Below are 13,696 nucleotides of genomic sequence, written 5' to 3'. Positions count from 1 at the left end.
TATGATTATAAGCTAGGCATATTAGAGAAAAAATGGGGGGGGGGGCGGCAAGATTGATGCACAAATTGGAATGAAGTTGTAGAAAACAGGCTTAGCACAGACTTGGTACAACATGTGATGTATGTAAATCGTGAACGGTAACCCTGACAAACAATCTTACTTCATGAAATTGAGCCCTGTTGAAAGCCAGATGAAAATCCCACCTTAATTATCACCATGTTATCACAAAAGGTTTTAACAACAACAAAAATTTAGAGATATACAAAAGGTTAATTTATTTAGTGTACAATTTTATTTAGTGTAAAATTTTATTAACTACTAGTTGCAACCAACTATATAAAAATACACAAGAGAGTTAAAAATATAGTGAGTTCCAAGAGATTTTTTGGAAAGACAAAAAAAAGCAATAACATACTTGTAAAAAGGCATTGATAAAATATTGAATTAAAAACACAAATTCATGAAAAATAAGTTGCAGACACAAGAGCGAATCTTACAATCACATGGCCTTGTTTAAAGGGACACGCATTGCCTTGGTTCGGACAAGTTGGTCTATGAAAAGCATTTGGAACCGTTGCTTATAAAATGCATAAGGTTACAAAAATGTTTTAAAAGTAATTTCAACGCATGGTTCTAAATTACATGGTTTTTCTTTACTTGGCAAACCAGCATGGTCGGCCATTTGACTCCATAAAATGGCATGCCGAGTTAGTTCACGGCATAAAAGCAAAATCGTGCAATTTCGAGGTATGCTTTTAAAACATCTTTCTAACCATATGCATTTTATAACAAACGGTTCAAACGCTTTTCATACATCAACTTCGCCCAATCAAACAGCGTTTCCCATAATAATATTTGCATTTTGAAAATTTGCATTGGACAATATTGGAATTACAATAGTGCATACAATCAGAGTACATAACCATAGTCTTCTAGCTTTCTCTAAAAAGGAGTAAAGGCCTGGTCACACAGACATCGAGAACGACAACGAGAATGTTATCTTTGCATGCCTTCGATTGATTGAATGAGTTGGCGTATTCTGCATGGAGTATTTCCACCAATGGAACAAAGTGCTCTTTGTGTTCTGATAGTTATGGCTGCAGTGTGACTAGGCTTTACAGGCAGTGGGCACTACTGGTAATTGTCACTTGGTGTATTTCAACATTATGCATAAAATAACAAACCTGTGAAAATTTGAGCTGTATCGGTCGTCGAAGTTGGGAGATAATAATGAAAGAAAAAACAACCACGTCACACGAAGTTGTGTGCTTTCAGATGATTAACTTCGAGACCTCAAATTCTAAACTTGAGGTCTCGAAATCAAATTCGTGGAACATTACTTCTTTCTCAGAGGGAGCCGTTTCTCACAATGTTTTATATTATCAACCTCTCCCAAATAATTTGACCAAGTTAGGTTTTATGCTAAAATTATTTTGACTAATTAACAATAGTGTCCACTGCCTTTAACGCACGTTTCCCATGGTTGACTTTGTTGCATCTAGCCATACCAGGACTCTAATCCGTAGAGCTGCTTTAAAGCAATACAGTAAAGCACAACCAAAATTACGCTTACCAGTATAAGGTTACCAGCCAAAATACCATCCCACTTGTACTGTTTGTGGCTGTAATCCAGCTTTATTTGGCTTAGCAAAGCACGTTTTGGCAATATTTTCTGCCTATGCAGCTAAGAAAGTGGACCCGGGTTAATTCCCTTTGTTGCCATAAGTCTGAGAAATGGATTGTATTCTGTTGGGAAAATTGTTTCCAACCACACTCAACTCAAATAGTTGTTGTCAAGTGGTCTTTGTCGAACACCATGAATACTTTCTTCTTGACTCATGAATTGGTCTACTCATTGATCTAATATCAATCTAAAACCTACTTCTGTTAATCGGTGGGAACTTAAATAATTTTGAATCAATATCAGAACAAAAAACCTGGAAGGTGAATTTAACTTTTAAAAACTTGACCTTACGCAAACTGAACATGTTGGGAGGGAGTCGTCACAAAATCAAAAACACAGTACAAGCACGGGGGAAAACAGTTTGGGTACTTTGCTGTTGCATATTTTGCAAGCAAGACCTTGGCATTTTTTGTTGTGCATGCGCCATATATTATAACTTTATCATCCAGAAAAAATTGTTTGCTTTGAGTAATTCTTTAAAAAATACATATTATAAACATTTTAAGGATATACAAAATTCTAAGACTAGACTAGTATGTACATTTATTAACTTCACCAGTTCATTAAAATAATGAGCAATGACTTGATCAGTAAAAAATACTTTGCTTTATTAAAAATGTCAAATTCAATTTGCGAAGTTACAAATAAACAAAAAAGAGTACAACTGTGTGGCTAGACTTGTGGAGAAATCGTTAAAAATGGTCCCACGAGATAGTCAAGTTATAGCGATGCTATGGCGAGATCGCGAAATGGTGGTTGCCGAATTCTGCTTGTTAAATGGGACCGTAGTCGTGACAGCAGTATATCGCTGGGAGAGTCGGAACGCTATCACTGCAACAGACATTTAACAACTTGTACACAAGTCTACTGTGTGGCAGCAGTTATTTTCCAAAGGAGATAGTGCACATACAATTGCTAGGCTTAGCCAAAGGCACCTATGGTGTAGTTTCACAGTTTGTAAAGTTCTATCAGAGCTGTTTAGGAGTGAAGTTTGAAGCTTTGCAAGGTTGTGGCCCATAATAAAAACTACAAGTAAACTTAAACAAAAATGTACAAAAGTCTGTTGGGAGATCTGTTTGGAGAAAGGCTAGCTCTGAGAAGACGCTTAGAACAGTATACTCAGTTTTTTTTCAGGAAAAAACAACTTGGCAATACTTGCAATTTTATTAGTTATAGTTTGTTAAAAATAAGGGGGGACTTTATAAAATTCAAAGCTTGAATGTGGACTAACTTATGAAATTTGGTGCTTGTCCACTGTATAAAACAATTATTATTTGAAGACAAATCTTAAAAGATTACTACATTCTGAGCTCATTGAATAAAAAAGGAACACAGACAAAACTGTTTGAGGATTGTAATGTATCCTTGCCGTGCCTTGCCAAGCTTTTCATGGCGATGGCATTTAGAACCAGTGGGCTCCGATATCGATGCTAATGATAGCAACATTTATGTTGACGATGTCATAAGCTTGATTATATTGTCTTATCTCCAGACGAAGGTCTGTCTCAAACGGACCTTGAACTGACGACACCAGATACACCGTTCCTAATTGGGGGAGAGAAAAATATTTCAGTAGAATTTGAGATAGATTTGAGTGATATATGTATTCTTTATATTTGTACACAACAGATGCATTTTGGGGAGGTGGTGGCTTTCTGTATAATCATCACAAAAAGCCCAGACAATGATACTATTGTTAATTTCTTAATCAAATTTTGACAGTAAAAAATGTTAAAATGAAACAGAAAATTTAATTTAGAAATTGGGATTTTATGTTAACATACTACTATGAAAAATTTCATGTCTGGACATGGCCTTTACTTTGACCCCTATTATGTGAATAAAAGTTGGTCAAACTTTGCTGCTGTTTGCTTTGGCTATGAACATTTTGACACAAGCCGTATGAGGCTGCTATCGTTTCTTATGGGTTAAAACCATTTCTAAAGAAATAAAAATAAAAAATCATTTAGGGGTGAAATATGGTTCATTTTGACTCTGGTCATTCTAGTTAGAAGTTAACCAATCTTTTTTGCCTATACTCACCGACTACATTAAAGTATGTATTTGGGGCATATCGGGGGTCTGCAGTTTGGCTCTTCTCGACCGAGAACATGCCCAACTCATTCCCCTGAGTCAGCATGAACTCAATCCTGTTGACCTGCTCCCTCTTGACATTGGCAACCTGGAGATTGAGTAACTCTATGGGAGTCTGTCGTCGGTCCTTCATACTCGGCAATGCAAACTTAATGTAGGTGATCAACTTGACAAGCTCGTTGATGCAGTTCATGTCATTGTTGGGGCACAGATCAACTTTCCTGCATCTTATGTCTCCACCCCTGTGAATAAACGTAGAGATTTCTCAGTGGATTATGATCGTGTTCAAGGGAGCCCTATAGCTGATTGTGAATATTTTCTTGTATCTTATTTAAAGGCATTGTCAAAGACCTGTCTTCCCACTTGGTGTATCTAAACATATGCATAAAATAACCTGTGAAAATTTGAACTCAACTTGTCAATGAAGTTGCAAGAGAATAATGGAAGAAAAAACACCCTTTTCACACAAGTTGTGTGCTTTCAGATGCTTGAATTCGAGACCTCGGCTGAGGTCTCAAATTTGATTTAAATATTTTAGTGAGAAATTACTCCTTTCTCAGAAACTACGTTACTTCAGAGGGAGCCGTTTTTCACAATGTTTTATACTTTCAACAGCTCTCCATTGCTCATAACCAAATAAGTTTTTATGCTAACAATTATATTGAGTAATTTCCATAAGTGTCCAATGCCTTTAAAGAGAGGAAAATACTGACCAATGTATTAAATAGCCCCAATGGTACCACCACTATGAAGGATAGTCATTATGTCAGGTGCTTTATACACTGAATCATTATTTTCATTAATAGCAAAATGATAGGATAGTTTTTGGAGGCAAGTTTAGCTACCATAGGTTGTCCCTTTTCCCTCAGTGTAACTCATCATATTGTATAAAGTGATAGTCTAACTTATAGCCAGAGACGGAAGGGTTGGCTCATTCTTTTAATGTCATTGTTGGAAGTAAGTTCTATACTTTACAATCGAGTATTTTATCATTATGGTGGCAAACAAACTATTGAATTGGAAATTAGGTGATTCGTTTAAAAAACAAAATTCATTCAAACAAACCTCATTTCTTTAAAGAAGAATCCTGAGAATCTTGTAGGGTTATTTTAAATAAAATTGTGTCAATAAACAAAAGAAAACCTTAGTTTTTAAAGTACAATACAAATGATTAAAATACCAAACTTATTTAAAATTGTTTTTATTTCAATAAATTAGTAAAAAACAATTACGTTTTACGCTGGACACAAATAGTAATCGAAGTAACTCCTAGAGTAGACCCAAAAGCTTTTAAAGGATCAACTTGAATGAAAAAAAGCTTTTAAAAGATCAACTTGAATGAAATTATCATTATTTTTCATTTGTTATAAAAAGGTATTGATACATTCCTTTGAGTAAAAGGCAATGAAAACAAAAAACAGTCGAAAAGGGTAACACTTCCAGTGAATTCGCTCAAGAAAATCTTAATAAAAGCTACACGATGGGTTTCCACTGCCGATTAAAATCACTAACAAATCTCTGAGAAAGAGGTTAATCTTTCAGAAACACCTCCAAATACTAACCGACTGGGATAAGAATAAAAACACAAATAATACTGTTAAAATTCGCAGCATTTTCTCTTGCTATCACTTTAGAATCCCCTATGATTCAGCTGAGTTGGGAGAAAGCGTCTTTATGTATAAAAAAGACATACGTGCAACTTTCTAATTGCAAGAGGAGTAAATTACAGACCAAACTTGACGTTTGTACAGTATTTTTCAATTTTCTATGGCACTGTTTTTAAAAGAAAAAGAGGAAATCAGCTCATCAGCTGAAAAGTTGCACGCCTAATAAAGTACTGAACTTATGCAAAGAACTTCACGTACATATCCAGTATTCTTAAAAACATAAGAACCCAAGATTTTTTATTAGCTTTATCATCAAGAACAAAAAACACAAATTATGCTGATAACATTTCCCAGTTTTTTCTCTCACTCTCTCTCTCTCTTTCACTTTCAAAAAGAATACTCTGCCACATTAAATAAAATCTTGGAAATATAACGAGCGGCAAGAATTCCATTTTGATAAACTTCCATCTCCACTTCCAAGTTGAATTCCTTGGGTCCCTCAATACTTCTAACGACGTTGACAGTCGCGACGTAATCACTCTGTTGCAGAGAGAATTCACCTCCTTTGTTCCCTGCGAGGAACTTGAAGCGATAGCTGAATCGACGATCTGGAACCGTAGCAATCTTGAAGAGGGTGGCGGGCGCCACAAAGCCCGAAGAGAATGCGATGTAGTTGTGGGAGATGGAGAGGGGAAGATTCAAGCAGTTTGTGTTCATGATGGAACATCGTCGACGGACACACTTGTCACTGCTGTGATTAAAAAAATATATGACAAATTGAATACTTTTTAACAACTTTAATGAGTTTGCAGTTATCAAAGACACTGGGTTTAATAATAAGCAACATCAAACATACTTCAAAATTGCGCATTGATTTTATACAAACTTGTGCATTGATTTTATACAGCATGCTGTGTGATTTGAGTTTTCTTGACTACTTTAACGAATATTTCTTGCTGTTGAATTTCACAGAATCACTTAAACACATTTTTATAACTTTCATTTAAGAATTTAAAGTCTCAATATACATCATAAGTAATGAAGGTTGTTGTTATCTCCAAAAAATGTAATTATGTATTTTTTACAATTATGTTGATAATAAATTTCTTGATAGATTTCAATTGGAAAGTGGCAAAATAATTTGGGAATCGTTGAAAATTGTCTTCTTTACTAAACAAAAAAATAATCACCAAAACACACAGAATTAAACCAGCAAATATTAATCATTTCTACTGCCAAAGTCTCAACAATGACAAAATACCCTCCTCCTGTCAGTAACATTAATTACCAATGACAGTTTAACTGCATGGATTGTCATGCTGAAATAACTGAACCATGGTGACATGACCGCAGGCTGGCATAGTGTAACATCATCATTCAAAGCCATATAGATGGTATGATTAAAAGGTTACACAGTGGGAGGGTTAACACAGACTTTAAACAATTATTTCCAATTCATTAAATCGCTGAGCGGCTTTTTTTAAAAACTTAATTGTTCAAAATGCACACTAGAGGGGCCATAATTTGTCATCTTGATCAAACTGGGACTGTGGCTGAACATGTATTTATGAATTCTCATCCAGTCACAGCACACTTGTTTCGCCCTCTATGTTGAGTGTGAACGTGCCGTGAGAGTTCATATTTTTATGGTCAGCCAGAGGCCTGGTCCCAATTCCATAAAGCCTGTAAGCACAAAAATTTGCTTAGCATGAAATGTTTTCCTTGATAAAAACAGGATTACCAACCAAATTGCCATGTAATTTTCAGGATAAGCAAACAACAGCTGAATACCAGAATCAAGCAGTACGCAACAAATGGAAATTCGGTTGGTAATCCTGTTTTTATCAAGAAAGAAATTTCATGCTAAGCAAATTTTTGTGTTTACACGCTTTATGATATTGGGCCCTGCTTTGATCATGACCACACAGCCCCCCTTTAACAACTCCAAAAAACTGATAAGCACTCACCTTGTTGAAACAGCATGCAATAATTTGAGGGGCCATTCATTCAGGCACTCAGGCAGATGAAGCTACGATGAAGCCAACACAAAAACACGGCGGCCATCACAACAAACCACGGCCATCACAACAAACCACGGCCATCACAACAAAACCAAGCCGTCATAAAAAGGCACATGCTTTCGAGAGTAAACTCAATATCGAGCACTAATAATACATAAAATGCATGAAACATGAGCATTGACATAATGATTAACTCTAAAACAATCTCATTCTTAACATTCTAAAACATTCTAAGTAAATCACTGTGAAAACCTTTTCAAGACAGTCATCAAAATGCTCTTGAAACTATACACAAAATGCATGAAACATTAAGCATTGACACAAGATAAACAATAACAGAGTCCGATTCCCCACAATCCAAATAAATACAAATCACCGTGCCAACCTTTTCATGATAGCAGATGACACATGATTCAGATAAACACAAAATGCATGAAACACTGAGCGTACAGTTTTCACATTCTAAATATATATATACAAATCACTATAACAATCATCAGCACATCAAAGAGGGGGAGGGCTCACAAAGGGTCTTGATTCTACATATACAAAACAATCCTGTAAACTAAGACATTTCTTTCCTTACTTAAGAAATGGCAATGGATGCATGCTTCATGCTCAACTTAAAATGAAAGTTTACTGAGAGAAACACAGCACAAATTCATACAAAAAATTAAACAATGTTTATGTTCATAAACATAACACAAAGGGGGGGGGGCTTCAATTGTGTTTAACCACTTAAAACATGGAGCAAAAATAAATTATTTGTTTCAAATTGATTTTCTTATATTAAAAATAAAATTATGGATTTTGGTAAGTCTTATGTTTATTTTCTTCAGGTGACCAAACCTTCAAGGTAGTCCAATGATGACTTGGTCTAATACCTGATTTGCGTGTATCGTAATTTTAAAATACTTTGAATCTTTTTTGTCATAAATACAAAATGTTCTTTGTGCCTAAAATACGGATTAACAGTACAGTACAGCACAAAAGAACATTTGAGTTCCAAATTAGAACAAAGACTGCGACTGTGACGTCAGTTGAATTTTAGGGTCAATAGCCCACCAATTAAACACCGTTTTCTCTGGGTCCTTTCTGACTTGAGACTTTGTATGAGAGCGGAGTATACTTACTGGATCTCCTTGCGATAGTACTGCGGACACTGAATGTACTTGCACTTGAACCCTCCTCTGGTATCGAAGCAAGCGGACTGGGAGCTACAGTTGTGGATGTTCCTCGAACACTCATTAATATCTGGGGTTTACAGAAAACACAACGTATATACAAATTTTACTAAAACAATTGAATTTATATTTGAAAACGACTAAAAAATCAGCAACCGAATAAATATCTCGGCAAATAATTACATGAATAAATAAATTGTTTTCTTTAGCAAGACCAAAACAAAACTATATATTTTAAAAAGAAAAGAAGAAATTTTTTAGACGGACTAGTCTACTTACTCCTGCATGTGGATCTGCTGATCAATTCATAACCCTTAGGACATTCACACCTGTACGATCCAAAGGTGTTCTTGCAAAAGCCCAAACACCGAGGCGGATTGGAGTCACATTCATTCACATCTACAAGAAAAAAATTTAAGATAACATGAGAGAGACAGAGGATTCATATCGAAGTTAAAAACGAGCTTATTTTGGATCATACTCGAAAACTTCCTGTGCCAAAGTTGACCTGGATTTCTAGTCCTGCCCCATTTCAGGGTCAGTTCGACTTGGATTCTGTTTCAAAATTACCAAGAAACGGTTCAAACTTATAGAGAATCTGAGGTCAACTTGACCAAGAACTAGGTCAGGCTCAACAGGACTCGGACTCCACGTCAATTCTGACCCAGAAGTTTTTTAGAGTGATACCCCAACCAGAATTTATGTTATAATAATATATAGTGATAGTAGGAGAGATAGCCTTAGATTTTTATCTTTACAAACAACGGGGTACTTGCTAAGAACCAACAAGAGTAAAGTAGTGAGGACCAAGGCAGGTCAGTATCTATAGGTACTCAAGGTGCTTCAAGAAACAGAAACATAGTTAAGACATTGGACACCATGGGTAATTGTCAAAGACCAGTCTTCTCACTTGGTGTATCTCAATATAATATGCACAAAATAACAAACCTGTGAAAATTTGAGCTCAATTGGTCATAAAAGTTGCGAGAATAGAATGAAAGAAGCGTTTGAGAGATCAACCACATGTAAATGAAATAGTAAACCTGTGAAAATTTGGCTGAATCCATAGTGATTCAGATGAAAATAGTGAAAAACCAGGCAGTGGCTGCTGAAAGTAAAATTCTTATTAGTCGTTGGTCCCATGTGTTGTGTAAATGCATGTAAAAGAACCCAGTGCACATATCGAAAAGAGAAGGGGTTCGCCCCGGTGTTCCTGGCTGGATTGGCAGCATATTGCGACACAGCAGCTTGTAAACCATCTCAAAATTCCCCCCACTCCTTGCAGTAATAATAACTGGCGCTTTGTGTCCTTTGGCAAAAGGCGCGTTATAAATACGGTTATTATTACTACATAAATTAGTTTTTTTAATTTAAAGAATTTTAAGAACATGTCTTGTTTCTTAACACACCGTAAGTACCTTATTGGCTGATAAGTGAGAACACTAATGAGATTTCAATGTTTAAAGGCAGTGGACACTTGGTAATTAATCAAAATAATTATTAGTATAACCTTAATTGGTTATGAGTATGAGACATCGTGAAAAACGTCTCCCTCTGAAGTAACGTAGTTTTTGAGAAAGAAGTAATTTTCCACTAATTTGATTTTGAGAACTCAGAATTAGATTTTGAGGTTTCAAGTCAAGCATCTTATTATAGCACACAACTTTGTGTGACAAGGGTATTTTTTCTTTCATTATTATCTCGCAAATTCGATGACCAATTGAGCTCCAATTTGCACAGGTTTGTTATATTATGCATAATTATGTTGAGATACATCAAGTGAGAAGACTGGCATGACAATTACCAATAGTGTCCAGGGTCTTTAAATGGTTCTATTGCTAACAAAAGTTCTTTTTGGCCAAGATCCCAATCCTTTTAGTTGGACGTATTTATACCTTCACATCGTCTTTCTTCTAAGTTGGCCAACTGGCCACGGGGACAAGGTTGGCATCTGAAGGATCCAGGAAGATTAACACATTGTGAGTTTCCACGACACGGGTATTGAGGATCCTCACATTCATTTATATCTGAAACGGAAGCACCACAACAGACATGTTAAAAACACGTCAATAATAAATAGGGAAATAATAAATTCTACACAAAATATACTTAAGGAAAGAATTATTATAGACAGCGAAGCTGCCATGGCGAGCTGCCAATCGCCAGATAGAACCAATGACTGACAGAAAAACCAATCATTTGATCAACTGATGGTCACAGGGGTGGAGACATTGACAAGTATGAAGTTAAGACCATTTAAGGTTTTCATCTTTTCATATTATCTACATGTAAGCAGCAATATTTGATTGAAGTTTTAAATCTGTACATCATTGCAATAAAGAGTGATGACCATTTAAAGGGACATGTTGCCTTTTCCAGAAGAATAGTTTCAATTCAGTACATCGTTGCAATAAGAAGTTATGACCATTTAAGGTTTTCATTGTTTCAGCTCATTCAACTGGAACCATTGATGCACTCTTTGAATTTTATCTTTTCATATGTATCTATACGGCAGAAGCAATGTACTAAGTTTCAATTCAGTACATCGTTGCAATAAGAAGTTATGACCATTTAAGGTTTTCATTGTTTCAGCTCATTCAACTGGAACCATTGATGCACTCCTTAAATTTTATCTTTTCATATGTATCTATACGACAGAAGCAATGTACTAAGTTTCAATTCAGTACATCGTTGCAATCAGGAGTTATGACAATTTAAGTTTTTATTGTTTCAGCTCATTCAACTGGAACCATTGATGCACTCCTTGAATTTTATCTTTTCATATGTATCTATACGACAGAAGCAATGTTTGACTTAAGTTTCAAGTCTGTACATCGTTGCAATCAGGAGTTATGATCATTTTATGTTTTTCATTGTTTCAGCTCATTCAACTGGACCCAGTGACAGAGAGAATGATTTTTGTTTAAACAAATTATTTTAAAATTTTAAGATTTAAGTTTGAGTTTGTTTCTTTAAAATCCAGATGTCAATGTTTGACTTTGAGCCTAAAAAAAAAAAAAATTAACATTTTTGTTATTCCAAAAACTTTAACATTTTTGTTATTCCAAAAACTTCAACATTTTCTTATTTCAAAAACTTCAACATTATTGGAAAACATAGCTAAAAACTACAAAAAATGACTGACAAGTATATATAACAATCTCACTTGGGCTTGTACATACCAAAAACAACTCAACTCAAACACTGAAACTTAAACCAAAAACTTTAACATTTCCACTGAGTGCGGACAGACAGACGGACAGACGGACGGACAAAATCGGTATTACGTAGGCTCGCATACTGCTGAAGCAGCTCGCCAAAAATACATTTGTATCAGAATATAACGATGTGAGTAAGTACACTTAAGAAATGTTATGGAGTTGTTTTGCAAAGTGATGTGATAAAAAGTATGCCACAAATATATATCTACAAAAGAAACATTCAGTTTCCCTGACACATTTTAAAAAACATTAAAAAACTCACGTTACACAATCTTAAAGCACAATCAGAAAAAGAACTCAAATTAAAAGAAAAAAATTCTCAGTAGAAAAAAAAACACAACCTAAAATGCACAATTCAAACTTGTCAATCATCTCCAAACACTACACGATCTGAAACCAGTATACTTTCGAAAATAAAATATACAACAATGCAGTGTACTCCAAATACTGCTATGCATAGGGTTAAATATCAATCATTGATGGTCTGGTTGTTGTAGAGGTATACAGGCCTATCTGACCCTGGTTCGAACCACGCCGGAGGGGCACTATATGGACCGAGTTTTCAATAAATAAATTAACTCATTTAAGGAGGTGAAACCTTCAAGGAATGGTCTTTAGGTAGAGTGGACAGCACAATCATGGAAGATATTATTGTTATTGTTCATTTTGGCCAAAACATTCAAATCACAAAAATGTATACACAAAGTAAGAAATGTCATACACCAAGGAAAGTCGAGATGAAAGAAACTGTATATTTTAAAAGTACGATTTAAAATGAATTCAGGTAGAAGTACAGTAGGTAAGAATGAGATTTGGAAGATATGTGGGTGGGAATGAGGAATGTGTAGAAGGGAATTGGGAGGGAGTTCAACAAGCAGAGTTAAGACAATCCAATTCATAATGGTCACGATGAATGAAAGTGAAAAACACTTTGACTCAAAAGCCTGTTCATCCAATCCTAGGTTCAATTCAATTCAATTTGAGTCAACGTTTATTTCATACTACTCATCATGTCAATGTACCAAATTTTACATAGCAGGCCTGTATGCTTCATTTTTTTTGAAAGGGCAAGGGCACCAAGGCAATTTCTCCTTGGTAAAGGGTACCCTGAGGAAATAGTAAGTTTCTACAGGAGCATTTCAAGGGCACCATGACAATGACATGAGGCATGGAGGCAACCTCCTTTGTTGCCTCTGTTAAGCATCAGGCCTGCATAGATTTACAAACAAAATAATAAGCACAGAAGATGGAGGGAAAATAGTTCAACTATGTAAACTAAAATAAAGAGAGGTTGAGGCTGTCAGATTAAGCCAAGGCTTGTAGAAGACAGCCTAGACAGACAAACTACATACATGGAGACGAGATAAACAGGTAATGAGAGAGAAAATTTACAACAAACAGACTGGGTTGCTGTGAGGTTGGTAAAGTATTTTTGAAGATGTTATCTTACCAACACAGCCCACTGATGAGTTGTATCTGTAATTGATTTGACACCGTTGCTGGCAAGTGAAGGAACCCATGAAGTTGAAACACTGCTCATTGATACGACAGTTATGAGTTCCTTTCTCACACTCGTTCAAATCTACAGGAGAAACCAATGCAAACGGGGAAGAGAAACTTCGGTGAGGTGAGGTTCATAAAATTAAAAAACTTTCAGGAAGACACAGTTTCAAAGTTAAGATTCATGGTAATGGCTGTGCTCTTATTTCTAACTGAGCTGTCTAGCAATTGAGCTGTTTTCACATCCCATCAAGGTGATCCCCTGGCTGCCGATTTTGTCATAAATATGAGTGTACTCCCTGGCTACACAGCAGCCGACAGTAGTATTTAATTGACAAAATTATTGACAAAATAACTCAATTGGTAGAGGCGCCGGCACAGGAAA

The 13,696-nt window shown here is 35.6% G+C and overlaps 1 protein-coding gene across 3 annotated transcripts in view; it reads right to left on the bottom strand.

Annotated features, from left to right (window-relative positions):
- Positions 1 to 284: 284 nt before the first annotated feature.
- The window catches only part of LOC139951712 (uncharacterized), a 33,757-nt gene continuing 20,345 nt past the window's right edge, over positions 285 to 13,696 (bottom strand). For all 3 annotated transcript variants that reach the window (XM_071950756.1, XM_071950770.1, XM_071950764.1), the window contains 6 exons: positions 13,262 to 13,393; positions 10,486 to 10,617; positions 8,870 to 8,989; positions 8,540 to 8,660; positions 3,728 to 4,020; positions 285 to 3,229 (listed from right to left, as the gene is read on the bottom strand). In XM_071950756.1, coding sequence (XP_071806857.1) covers positions 3,087 to 3,229; positions 3,728 to 4,020; positions 8,540 to 8,660; positions 8,870 to 8,989; positions 10,486 to 10,617; positions 13,262 to 13,393 — 941 coding nt within the window. In that variant the 3' untranslated portion in view covers positions 285 to 3,086. The remainder of the gene's footprint in view (positions 3,230 to 3,727; positions 4,021 to 8,539; positions 8,661 to 8,869; positions 8,990 to 10,485; positions 10,618 to 13,261; positions 13,394 to 13,696) is intronic.

Source organism: Asterias amurensis, chromosome 2, assembly GCF_032118995.1.
Source record: "Asterias amurensis chromosome 2, ASM3211899v1".
In the NCBI taxonomy this organism is placed as follows: Eukaryota; Metazoa; Echinodermata; class Asteroidea; order Forcipulatida; family Asteriidae; genus Asterias; species Asterias amurensis.
This window is presented reverse-complemented; position numbering and strand designations above follow the sequence as displayed.